The sequence below is a fragment of the Elephantulus edwardii genome, unplaced genomic scaffold (assembly GCF_000299155.1).
Source record: "Elephantulus edwardii isolate Elephantulus edwardi_28Jun2011 unplaced genomic scaffold, EleEdw1.0 scaffold00080, whole genome shotgun sequence".
Taxonomy (NCBI): domain Eukaryota; kingdom Metazoa; phylum Chordata; class Mammalia; order Macroscelidea; family Macroscelididae; genus Elephantulus; species Elephantulus edwardii.
The window spans coordinates 7,379,179-7,391,719 of NW_006399830.1; the positions used below are offsets into that span (position 1 = coordinate 7,379,179).

Sequence of the window (12,541 nt, forward strand, 5' to 3'; positions counted from 1 at the left end):
TCAGTATTTTGGAGAGGTCTCTGACAGCAGACTTGACAAGTGGATAGAATGTTGTATTCTTGGCTGTGTTGATGTGTTTGTGATGTTTCCAAAGCGGAGGGCTAAGAGCGGGGGTGGAGAATGTTACGTCAGCTTCGTGACCTCCCCTTTCTAGCTGTTTATGTATTCTGTGCACTTTGTGGGGTGGTATCGTGGTTGGTTCCGACTCAGAGGCACAACAACAACGTTAGTGGTTAAACACTTGGCTGCCAGTGAAAGGTTGGTGGTTTGATCCCTCCAGCCACACTCCTCAGAACGATGTTAGCAGTTTGGACAAAGCCTGTTAGTCTTGGCTTTACAGTCCTGCCTGTCTGACAGGGTTGCTCTAAGTTAAATCGGCTGCCCAGCAGTGGCGTATTTTAACGGGCATGTCAACCAGAGCCCTGGTGGCACAATGATTAAACACTTAGCTCCTCAACAAAATAATCAAGTTGAAGCTGCCAGCAGGTCCTGTGGAGAAGGATGAGGCCGAGTCTGGAAAGGTCACAGCCTCAGCGGCCTGCAGCCTTCAGGGTCCCTGTGAGGCACAGTGGGCTTGGGGTTTGTGTGTTTTTTTGTCAAGTAACTTGGGGAGTTGTGGCCTGCAGGGTTGTACTGTGAGGCTGGGGAGCAGGACGAGGTGGTCAGGGCAGATGAGAGACAACTTGAGAACCCCGATCTTGTCCCAAAGGGCCTAGGGCTCCATTAGAGGTCCAGCACCTCCCCTCAGAGCTCCATCCCTGTCTAGAAAGGCGGTCAAACCAGCGTTAATCCCAGAGCCCTCTGTCTCCTCAGCCAGAGAGTCCCTGTGTCCCTACTTAGATTTGCAGTGAGCTGCTTGCTACCTGATGGGCCACCAAGCCACCCCAGCCCCTCAAGCCCAATCAGGTATAACTTTCCTCTCAGAAGACCTTACAAAATCGGAACAAAAACTAAGACCATTGTCTCCACTGAATGGCCATGCTTGCGCAGACTGCAGGGCAGAGTGGAAATGCCTCATGGGGCCGTGAGGGTGTGCTCCTCCCTCATGGCCCCCCAAGGTGGTGCTCCTCCCTCAGGGGGTTCCCAGGCTGTGCTCCTCCCTCATGGCCCCCCAAGGCGGTGCTCCTCCCTCAGGGCCCCCCAAGGCGGTGCTCCTCCCTCAGGGCCCCCCAAGGCGGTGCTCCTCCCTCAGGGCCCCCCAAGGTGGTGTTCCTCCCTGATGGGGTTCCCAGGCTGTGCTCCTCCCTCAGGGGCCCCCAGGCTGTGCTCCTCCTGGGAGCAGATGCCTCGTCTTCCTCTCTTGGGTTTGAACCACCAACTTTTTCCTTAGCAGCTGAACACTGGAGCCACTGTACCTCTGACTGGAGTTCCATCCCCCATGGCTGTTGAGTTGGTTCTCACTGCCAGCCGCCTCCCATCAGGCTTAGTAGGAGGCGGGTGTCTCACCTTTCTCCTGAAGCGTTGGGAGAATTCATTTTGTTCTTGTCCCGAGGGGCTCCCAGGGGCCCCCAGGGGTAGACCTGGACTTTGTCCTGTGCCATCCCCGCCCTGTTCTGTCCGTTCATCTCACTGAGGGCCTGCCTCTCTTTCTCTGGCCTTCTACCCAGCATGATGTCTATTTCCAATATTGGTTCCTCCTGAAAATATGCCCAAAGTGCATGAGACGAAGTTTCACCATCTTTGCCTCTAAGGAGCACTCTGGCTGCATTTCCTCAGGACGGAGTTGTTCTCTTGGCCGTCCATGGTACACCCAGTAGTCATTGTCGGCACCAGAGCTCAAAGGCTTCTGCTCCCCTTTTGTCATCCTTATTCACAGTCCAGCTTTCACATGCAACTGAGAATGCCATGGCCTTGACCAGGCGCACTTGAAACTGTCTTCAAATTAATATCAACCCAGCATGTAGCCCGCTGGGACACTCAGGAAGAACTCTTGGTCTGGTTGAGGCAAAACGCAACTTTCCAGGCTAAGACACGGACTGCAAAGGCAGCTCAGCCTCTGGCTTTGTTTATTGTCCTGTGGAAGCCGTCGGAAAGGTCTGAGAAGGAAACTGAGCTCATTGCATGGATGAAGCTCCAGCCACAGATGCTCAAAGCACACTCGGTCTGCAGGCAGTGACGTGTTGACCGACTTCAGCCTCAGGCCTCGGCTCGAGCTGGCTTCAAGGAGCCTAATGCAGAGTGGAAATGGCCTTCACGTCTTTAATATGCCTCTCAAATTATGTCTCCATTAGCAGCACCTTAGCTTTTCATTCAGGAAATGTAGCATGTCTTATTCCGTTTGGTTCCCACAGATTCTTCGTGGGGCAGAGGGGGGAAAGGCAAATATCCTCGTTATTTCTTGCTATTACTATTCTTATTATCTTTGTTCTTCTTCTTATTATTACTGTTATTAAGTCAATGGAGAAACAGATTCTAGGCTGTTAAGTTAGTGGCTGAGCCCATTTGAGGTTCTAAATGTTTGACGATGTTACCGTCCAGCACATTCAAGTGCTCTGAAGCCTGCCTTTGTCTCTCAGGAACTGTCCACAGTTTACCCTCTCCCCAACACTCACAGCTCAGTGCCTGCTGGCTCCCCACCCGAGTGATCCAGGACCTCTCCTGCCTCAAGACCCCCGCCTTCATCCCCTCTGCTAAGCTCCTTTACCAGTTACCTTACACAAAAACCACAGTCAGGGGCTCCAGGGATCAGGACCTGGATGTCCTTAGATGCCATCATTTAGCTGAACATACAACTCACATGTAGGTTGGCTAGTCAATCCATAAATGGATAAGTAGACAGAAAAATGAAGTGGGTAGCTGTGTTCCGAGGTACTGTCAGGTTGACTACATACGAATCATAGTGACGCTGTGAACAGCAAATAGAAACCTTACGCTCTTTCACACCGTCACAATGTCATCACAATCTCTGATGTGCCTGAACTGTTGCTCTTCCTGTGTCAATCCATGTTTTTGATGGTCTTCCTCCCTTTCTCTGACCCACCACCCTTCCCAGCATCTTAAGCAGACTTAAGATAGCTTAAGTACTCTTCCTCCAACACCATAATTTGAAGACTGACTCTTTGTTTTTGTCAGCCTTACTCACTGTCTAACTCTCAGAAGCATAGGAAGCAAATTGAAAGCATCATGGCTTGGATCAGGGGCACCTTAGTCTTTAGACTGACATCCCTGCTCTTTAGCACTTTGGAGACGTCCCTGACAACAGAGTTTTCCAGTTCAATACATGTTTTGATTTCTTGACTGCTATTCCATGGACGTTAATTGTGAATCTAAGTACAGTGAAACCCTTGACAATATCAGTCTTTTCTTCATCTAGGTCGGTGGATAATGGATGGATAGGAGATGAAGCATGGAGAGAAACAGGCAGGCAGAGGCAGGTAGATGCCATCACGGTACCTCTGGGTCTTGGGGACCTCATGTTCGACAGAATGAAGTGTTGCCCAGGCCTGTGTCACCCTCTCAGTCACCAGCATCTTTGTGTCCATCTCCGTGACCTTTGTGCCCATCCACTTCAACAATGGTCTTCCTCACTTCATTGACCTTCTGATCCCCAAACATGAAGCCTCCTCAGCAGTCCGTCCCATCTGACGACACGGCCATGACCAGCACGTCACATGGTATTCTGGTGCATCCGTAAGATCTTCAGAGCTAATTTTTGGAAGTAGATCACCAGGCCTTTCTTCCTGGTCTTAGTCTGTAAGCGCCACTGGAACCTCGTCACTGTGGGTGACCCTTGCTAGTATTTGGAAAAAAAGGGTTGCAAAGCTTCCAAAATCACAACAACACACAGGCCACCAGGGTGTGAGGGACTGGCGGCGGGTGGAAGGTGGGATCCTCATTTGAAGGAGAAGAAGTTCTGTCAGTGTTCACACAGGCACAGCCCTCTGGGAGATGGTGGCAGGGCTCAGACAGTGAATTAACATGTGCTTGAAGGCCTAAAGTAGGCTCACTGTGGAAACTGAGAGCAGAGAGCTGCAGACACTCTTCTCCTTGGACCTGTTCTCCAAGCCCATCGCTCTCATTGTACCTCGGAGATGCTCTCTAGCAATGAGCATTCATGCTTAAGAGGTAATGCTTCCCTCGCCCCCTCTCCGCGTGGCCGCCTCTCGTGCTGCCGTGACGCTGGAAGCGATACTGTGGGCAGTTCTAATTCAGCAGGATCACCCGTGGTGGACAAGTTTCAGCACCTTTCCTGACTCCCTTCAACAAAGCTCCAGGAAAGGCCATGTGATCTGCTTCTGAATAAGTAAAAAACATTAGTCAAATCAGAACAGAATATGGTCTGATAAAGTGCTGGATGGTGGGCCCCTGGAGTGGAAGATGCTCAGAAAACACAGTGGACGGGGACAGGCCGGTGCTGCCTGGGGAGCTGGGGGCCGGGTCAGAACACACAGTGGACGGGGCTGGGTGCCGGGTCAGAACACACAGTGGACGGGGACAGGCCGGTGCTGCCTGGGGAGCCGGGGGCCGGGTCAGAACACTCAGTGGACGGGGCTGGGGGCCGGGTCAGAACACACAGTGGACCGGGGCAGGCCAGTGCTGCGTGGGGGGCTGGGGGCCGGGTCAAAACACTCAGTGGACAGGGCTGGGGGCCGGGTCAGAACACACAGTGGACCGGGTCAGGCCGGTGCTGCCTGGGGAGTGGTGGCCGGGTCATAACACTCAGTGGACGGGGCAGGCCAGTGCTGCGTGGGGAGCAGGGGCTGGGGGCAAGCGGTGTTTCCCTGTTGTGCGTGAGGTTGCTGTGAGTTGATTCTGCTTTGATAGCACCTGACAACAAGGACGATCTGGCTCTTCCACTCGAGAGAACAGGATTGTTGGTAGCTGGCACTGAGTGGACCCCTGACTTATGGCGACCCCTGGACAGCAGGACGGGATGACTGTGAGCTGCCGCCCTTTGGTAGCAGCCAGGGCGTGACACACTCCGCCCCACGGCTCCTTAGGAAGATTCCCGAGCTTACTGAACCACCCCCCTCCTCTGCAGAGGAGAAGGAGCTGTGTCAGCAGACAAACCCCACACCTTCCCTCAAAGTTCAGAGGAGACTGGACTCCCCTGGGGTTCCTCAGGAAAGGTGTGGCCCCCCAGCTGTGCAGGGGCTCTGCAGCAGTCAGTGTGAAGAATGGACGCAGAGGCCCTGCAGTGACCAGCGGAGAGGGGCGGGGGGCTCAGTCCTTTGTGGCTGGTGTTTCATCTTATCAGGAATTCGGGGCACATCTGGAGCTCAGTGCCCAGCGGTTCCTGACGCAGCAGGAGTTCACTGCCTGTGCTCTCCACAGGGGAGGACATAGTTTGAGCGAGCTGGAAAGTCCCCACCACCAGCGTGGTCTTCTCCTGGCCTTCTTACTGATCTGGGGTGTGGGGAGATGTCGACCCCTTGGAGGGAGGGATGGCAAGGACGCTGTGCTCAGGACAAATGGAGGGTTCACATGTATTCAGTCAACAAACATCCCTGAGGCCTGTGCCTCATGCCAGGCTCTGCGGGGCCTCACTGCTAATAAACACAGAGGAAGACAGAGTGTGCGCCTTCAAAGGTTCCTGGTTTCCTGGCAGAGGCCAGCGCAGGACAGATAAAAATAATGCACCCTGGAAAGAGGCGATAAGGAGTTCCCAGAAAGAGCATCAGGCCTGAGGCGCTGATTCCCCGTCCCTCCCCAAAGGCCATCCCTGGGAGAGGGAAGGCCGAGGGCAGACAGGGGCCTTCTGTCCACGTGCTCCTCCTCCTCCTCCTTCTGGTCAGGGTCGGGCAAACCGGCTCCAAACCATAGAGACAGTGGGGACAGAGTATCCACTGCACCAGGTGAGCTACCAAGGCTCCGGGGTGGGGTAGTGCGGGGACCACCCTTTGACACCCTGCCATGTTCCACCGACTCCCAGAACTTAGGACAGGAACACAAAGACATCTTCCCGGCCATGAAAGCTACAGTGCTGCCCTCCCCTCTGGCCCCACCTCTCGGTCTCTGCCCCTATTTAGATACAGTGGAGGCCCCTGAGAGGAGTGAAAGCCTGGTGGTTTGAACCCACCTAGAGGTGCCTCAGAAGAAAAGCCTGGCAATCTACTTCTGGAAGGTCCTACCATTGAACATACTATGGAAGAGTCAGACTGACACACAGAGCCACTAACAGTCAATGGCAACAGTGGGCCATCATTTAGTCACAGAGAAGTGTGGCTGGAAGCCACGTAAATGTCCTACCACACCCTCCTTAGGGAGCTCTGGTGGCACAATGGGAAGGTGTTTGGCCGTTAACCAGAATGTCAGTGGTTCAAAGCTGGGTGGCAACTCACGAGGAAAGGCCCAGAGATCTGGGTCAGGACGGAGAGCAGATGTTCCTGGGGCACCGTCATGGGGACTCCTCTTCAGCGTGAGTCTGTGCACAACAGATGGAGCCACACCGGGTCATTCTGCCCTGTCCTGTGGGGTCCCAGTGCGTCAGAATCGATTTGAGAGCCCACAGTAGCTGTAAACCCAAACCAGTACCTCCCCACACATTTCCTCTTAGGGAGAGGCCCGAGTCTGAATCCGCTGGGGACGTTGGTTGAGTCTGAATCCGCTGGGGACATTGGTCTGGTTCTGGTCTTCAGAGACTGTCAGTTGAATTCTGCTCTGTGGCTCCCCCTTGTGCTCTATGGGGTGTCACCATTGTGGACCTTGAAGAGCGGGCTGCCAGGCTGTTCCTCTGAGGCACCTCTGGATTGTTGGACCCACTGCCAACCATTTGGTTAGCTGCTGTTCCCTGGAGTCGGAACCGACCCGTAGCTGGCCTTCCACCTTCTCCCTCAGTGCAGCTCTCTCAGAAGCCCCGCCTTTCCTTTCTCTGATTCCACACTGTTTCTGTGACTAGCCCTGCCCGCAATGATTTTTAAGATCTGCCTCTCAGAACTGAGTATCAAGCTTCTTGGAAGAGTTACTTCATGAGTTTTACAAGTGATACTTTCATTTGCTTTAAAAAGTATTATAATTTAAAGCATTTCTCAAGTTTGTCTTGTATTACTTGGTGATAAGAAATGGTTGCCTCTTTCTAAGACAGAAACCTGTACCTTCAAGTGGATTCCGATTCATAGAGACTCTCCCCCAGGCTCTTGGCTGTAAATATTTCTTTTCTTTTCTTATTGTGTACCATAGAATCGGATCTGACTGGCACAGGGAAGGCTGTGCCTCCTTCTCCAGCATCTGGTGGATTCGAATCGTTCACCTTCAGGATTGCAGTGCAGCTTTTTTCCCCACTAGGCCACCAGAGCTCCCCAAGGCTGTAAATCTTTCCGGGAGGAGACTGCCCATCTTTCTCCTAAAGATCTGCTGGTATTGGATTTGAACTGCCAGATGTGACACTCCCACCACCCACTTCTTTCCTGGGCTCATCTCCCTGGTCAGAGGCACCAGAGCATACAATTTCCTGACTTTTTATCTGGAGCCCCGAGCTAATTCACTCTCCATCTTTCCAAGTTATTGTGGGCAGCAGGTCTAATGTCCTGGGTCATTATCTCTCCATCCTCCAGGGACATTTTTCTCATTCCCTACCGCCTGGCCCTGGGACCAATGCATCATCTTGAGCAATTTTCTTTTGGGCCCTGATTTCCATACTGTTGGCTTAGGCCTTCCTCTGCCTGGGGAACAGTCAGGAGCTCAGGGCTGGTAGCAGTAGAGCTTCTCCCTTGAAGGACTTGCCCTGTCGGAGCTGGTGGCAGGTCCCCTCCACGTGACCTTCATTATGTGAGCCAGGCTGAAGGAGCAGCCCCCACCTGGGACAAGCTCTTCTGTCACAGGGCAAAGAACGCGTGGCAGAACCCCACCGCGGCTGTCAGCGCCTGTGACTGGGTGTGATAATGTGACTTCTGGAGTCTTGGTGCAAACAGTTACCAGCTCAGCTTCTCACCAAAATGTTGACATTCAGGTTCACCCGGCGGTATATCAGCAGAAATGCCTGGTGATCTGCTGAAACTCAGCCTCGGAAGCTCTGAAGCACACAGTGCTACTCCGGCCATACCGAGTCTGAATTGACTCCATGGCATCTCGTTTATGTGGCTCATGCTCATTGGCCAAGGAAGTCACATGACCAGTCCTGATATAAATGGAATGTTGTCAGCCACCCTATAAGTAGAATTTGTTGTTATCATTTGCCATCAAGTTGGGTCCATCTCAGAGCTGACCCTCCAGCGGGTTTTCAGAGGCAGTAAATCGCATGGGAGGAGACTGCCCATCCTTCTCCCACGGAGCAGCTGGTGGATTCGAATCTCATGCCTTTATCATTGGAAGGGGAACATGCAATTCTCTTATCAGAAGGAGCAGGACATAATTAGAAAGCCCACACCTTCTCTTCAACTTCCCTTCCTCACAAAAATGACTTTGGACCTTTCTGATGTTAGAATCACATACATTCACCTGCTCCTCACTTACCAGCCGTCTGGTTCTCAGACATTTACCATTGATGCCTCTAGAAGAAGTCCACTGTCCCACTCCATTGCACTTTAATGATGGATGTTGGTCAGTAAGGAGTGCTGAGGGGTGAGGCCAGAGTAATGCTGGCGGTGAGGCTGGGCCTGTGGTAGAAGAAAGACCTCAGACTCACACTTCAGCCAAAGGAATTTCTTACTAAACTAAAACAACAAACAGTTCTTTTGAAGGAAACCCTCAGTGTGCGCAGAGCACAAAGACTCATGGAGCCACTGAATCTCTAACATCCATGGAGTCTGACAGATGCATTGTTGCATAGAAATGAACGCTTCTAATGTTATTTATTGATACATCATTGTCAAAGGCGGGGCAACCAAAGCAGCGTCTTTATAATGATGGATTCAGAAGGTTTCTGTTGACTGACCAGTCACCACTTGGTGCTGTGTGCTTTGTTGATTAATTACTGCTTAGTTACCGTAAGAGGTCCACCGGAGGGACCAGGGGTCGTCTATGACTTGACAGCAGATGGCTCGGTTGGTCGGCTGCCTGGGGGTTGGGGTAGATTTATAACAGTGTTGGGAACATGTGTGGTGTGTATAGTGTAACACAACTCTGGAAGCCATGAGCGCTGGAGGGCTGATGGCAGACGGCTGGCTGAGGAAGAAGGCAAGCCCGCAGGCACGCCTTGCCCTGGGTCTCAGCTGAGGGAAAAACATCCCTCTCCTGGTGTTTCCTGTAAGTCCTGGCAAGGCCACACACATGCTTGGAGTTGAACTTGAAGGAAAGTTGCTCCCTGATATGCTGAAAAGCTGAGCTTGGTCTCTGGAGCAGCTTCCAGGCGTGCTAGTCATGCCCGCCGGCTGTGTTCTCACGCCCTCATCATGCCCACATCTTGCCCACATCATCTCGTCCCTCTCTGTGCCCACAGTTCGACATGCAGAGGATAACTCTGGAGGAGTTGAAGCACATTCTCTACCATGCCTTCCGGGACCACTTAACCATGAAGGACATCGAGAACATCATCATCAACGAGGAGGAGAGCCTGAACGAGACCTCGGGGAACTGTCAGACGGAGTTCGAGGGAGGTAGGGACCACTGCCTTTTGCTTTTTCTCTGATCTGGCAGAGTCCAGTGCCTCCAAGGTCTGTATGAAAAATATATCCCAGGACACCTGGCCCGAAGTGGCCTAATAATCAAGCCAAGATCCAAGGCTGAGGCTAGAAACACCTTCAGCAAAGATGCAGTGTTTCTGGGCTTGGTTTTGCTTTTCTGAGTTATTTTCCCCTAAATTCTACAGGTCCTCTGCTGGCCCTGTCCTTCCTGTGAGTGGAGGTGTGGCTTTGTGCTGTTTGCCTTTACTTCGTGGGGGCTGCCTGGGATAGTGGAAAGAGGCAACCTAGACTGTCTGCAAGCTTGGGTCAAGTTCACTGCCAAGTGTCTGACCCCTGGGCACGGGGTGTTCCTTCTCTGAGTGCATTTCCTCATCGGTCAGCGTCAGGTTAATTGCACAGGAACCTCCGGAATGGATCACATCTGTGCACTGACCAAAGAGAGGCCAGGGACAGAGTGTTCCCGTGAGCGTAACCAACTAGTTACAGAAGAAATGAGTTCCACAGAGAACCATTTTTCTTCCTTGGGCTCATAAAAGGAAATGCAGGGGGAGGGGGGAAGCCTACCTTATCCCCTAATCAGTAGAGTTCCTGGGAAGCTAAATAATTTAATCCCTCTTTCCAACTCTGAAAATCAGGGCTGCTTTAACAGTCCCAGAGGACAGAAAGGGGGAAAAAATAAATGTGTACCTAAAACAGCATAGCAGGATACCAGCTGTTTTAACCTGTTCGGTGCTGAGCTTTCTCAAGAGGCCAAGCAGTACTTGGTGTGTGAATGTGTAAACAAAGCCATACACACACTGGGTGGACTTAATGAAGAAGCTGGATTGTCCAGACCTCACAGCTGCTGCAGACAAGCGGGCTGACTGTGTCTTGAACTGACCGAGCACTGGGACAGTGCTTAGAACAGGGCAAGGCCAGGTGGCCACAATGTCAGTTCAGACCCGAGTTCCCGTCAGCCCTGAGCAGTGCTGGCCACCTGAGCCAGTGTGCCAGGGTTAATGGTCATGCCACAGAAAACGAGATAGGCTTCTGCTCAAGGAAGACAAACCAACTTAACTCAAACTGAGCTAATAGAGAGTCGTGAAGACTGAGGCAAAGGACCGGCATCCACACGTTCATTTGCCCAACACACTGTGTACATGAAGCAAAGCACATTTGTGGTCCAGATGCTGCTTTTATATTCATTTGTAACATCTAGGCTATAATATAGGGAGTTTGGTAGCCTCGTGGTATGAAGCTGTGCTGCGATCCCAAAGGCACACAGTTCAGATCCCGCGAGCTGCTCCACAGGAGAAAGATGAGCAGTCTCCGCCTGTGTGATTAAATGCCTCTGAAAATCTGCTGAGGGTCCACTGTGGGTCACTTCTCAACAAACAATTATCAGAGGCCTGTAGATTGCAATAAGCAGGTCCCTCCCAGGCAGGGCCTTTCCTAGCAGGCAGGAGGGGAACTGGGAGTGGGAGCGGGGGTCCCGACAGCAGGCCTGGCCTCCCCATTGCACCGTGTTCTTAGCTGACGGAGGATACTCACAAACAGTGCACGAGGGGCTCTGTCAGGGAACACTTTTTTTTTTTTTGGCTCATTTACTTTATTGTTAACATTAATAGTGATGTTACATTAAAGTCGAACAAGGGAGGAGGCAGAGTGTGATTGCCTTCCTAGTGTGATTATCAGGGAACCCTCAAGGGAAGTGGAAGAGGGAAGGTTTTTCTGAGCATCTTATTTTCCCACAAAAGCTACTGTTTTGGATCAACATTTGATTCAAGGGGGAAGGTTGGCTGCGCTCTAAATTCTAATCTGCACCCCAAACAATGCCTTTACATCACTTCAAAAGCTCATTTGTTAAGAAAATAAATGACTTAACAACCAAAATCCAGTGAGTGGTCATCAAGCCATCTCTGCCTCATGGCATCCTCACTCTGTGTCAGAGTAGGACTCTGCTCGACAGGGCTTTTAATGACTGGCACTTTGGAGAATAGATCGCCAGGCCTTTCTTCCGGGTCATCTCTGGGTGGCCTAAAATTCCAGCCTCTCTATATCAGCATCATCTGTTTGCCCTACCTAGGTTCTCCATGCAAAGGGGTTTCACAAGGATTATCTTGTGTCTGCTTTCATGATGATTAATAATATTAGGACACTGGTGATAGGAGGTAATTAATAAGTGCCAGGTAATGAATAAATGCTTCCAACCTCACAGTCATATTTGGTAAGAAACCTTTTTTCTCCATGAACACTTTTCTTTCCTGCGTGACCTCTGTGACCTTGGTTGCATAATCCTTCTTTGCATATTTTCAGGTCATAGAAGGAATTTTAATATTCCACCAGCGCAGTTTTTGGCCCCAGGCCCAAGCTCGCTGATTTGTGCTTTGGTTTTAAGATTTACCCAATGTTGAATGTGGTTGAAGTCACTGTCACTGGCACCTTAATGGAATAGTAAGTGGCTTCCTGTCCTTCCAAGTTCAGGACAGGCCACTCTGACTGTCATTTGGGCATGAATGCGGGGGAAGGGCTAAGCGCGCAGACCCCTAGTTCACCTTCTGTTGGTCAAGAATTGCCAGAAGCCGTCAGACCTGTGCTGACCAGGACCTCTCCATAGCCATCTTCCCATTGGCCAGCCACGCCCCAGATGAGTTCCATCAGCCTGACTGCACCCACTCTGCTCCCCTCTCTAAGTCTCCTGGGCTTCCTCTGCCTCCAGCCCTCTGCATCCTCCCCAACCTGCCCCAGTGTCAGGTGACACTCTCAGAACTTCAGTCATGTCCTCCCTGGCATCTCAGATCCCCTTCCCTGCCCTGTCAGCTTCCACACACCCAAGTGTCAGTAAACACCAGCATCTTAGTTTGAGGGGACAAGTGTTTTTGTGTGTGTTTCTTTGAAGCGAGAGGACTCTTGTTTTCAATTCTAATCTTCCTCTTAATCCCAAATGGCTGAGAAGAGAAAGGAACGAATGAGAAAGTGACTCATCTAAGAGAGGGAGCCATGCCTGGGGGGAGTGAGAGCTGTGCCTGATGGGAAGGAAGGGAGCAGTGGCTGATGGAGGG

The 12,541-nt window shown here is 51.7% G+C and overlaps 1 protein-coding gene across 2 annotated transcripts in view; it reads left to right on the plus strand.

The window, feature by feature from the left end:
- CALN1 (calneuron 1) overlaps window positions 1-12,541 on the plus strand; it is a 448,881-nt gene that overhangs the window by 427,785 nt on the left and 8,555 nt on the right. For both annotated transcript variants that reach the window (XM_006889661.1, XM_006889660.1), the window contains exon 5: window positions 9,317-9,473. In XM_006889661.1, coding sequence (XP_006889723.1) covers window positions 9,317-9,473 — 157 coding nt within the window. The remainder of the gene's footprint in view (window positions 1-9,316; window positions 9,474-12,541) is intronic.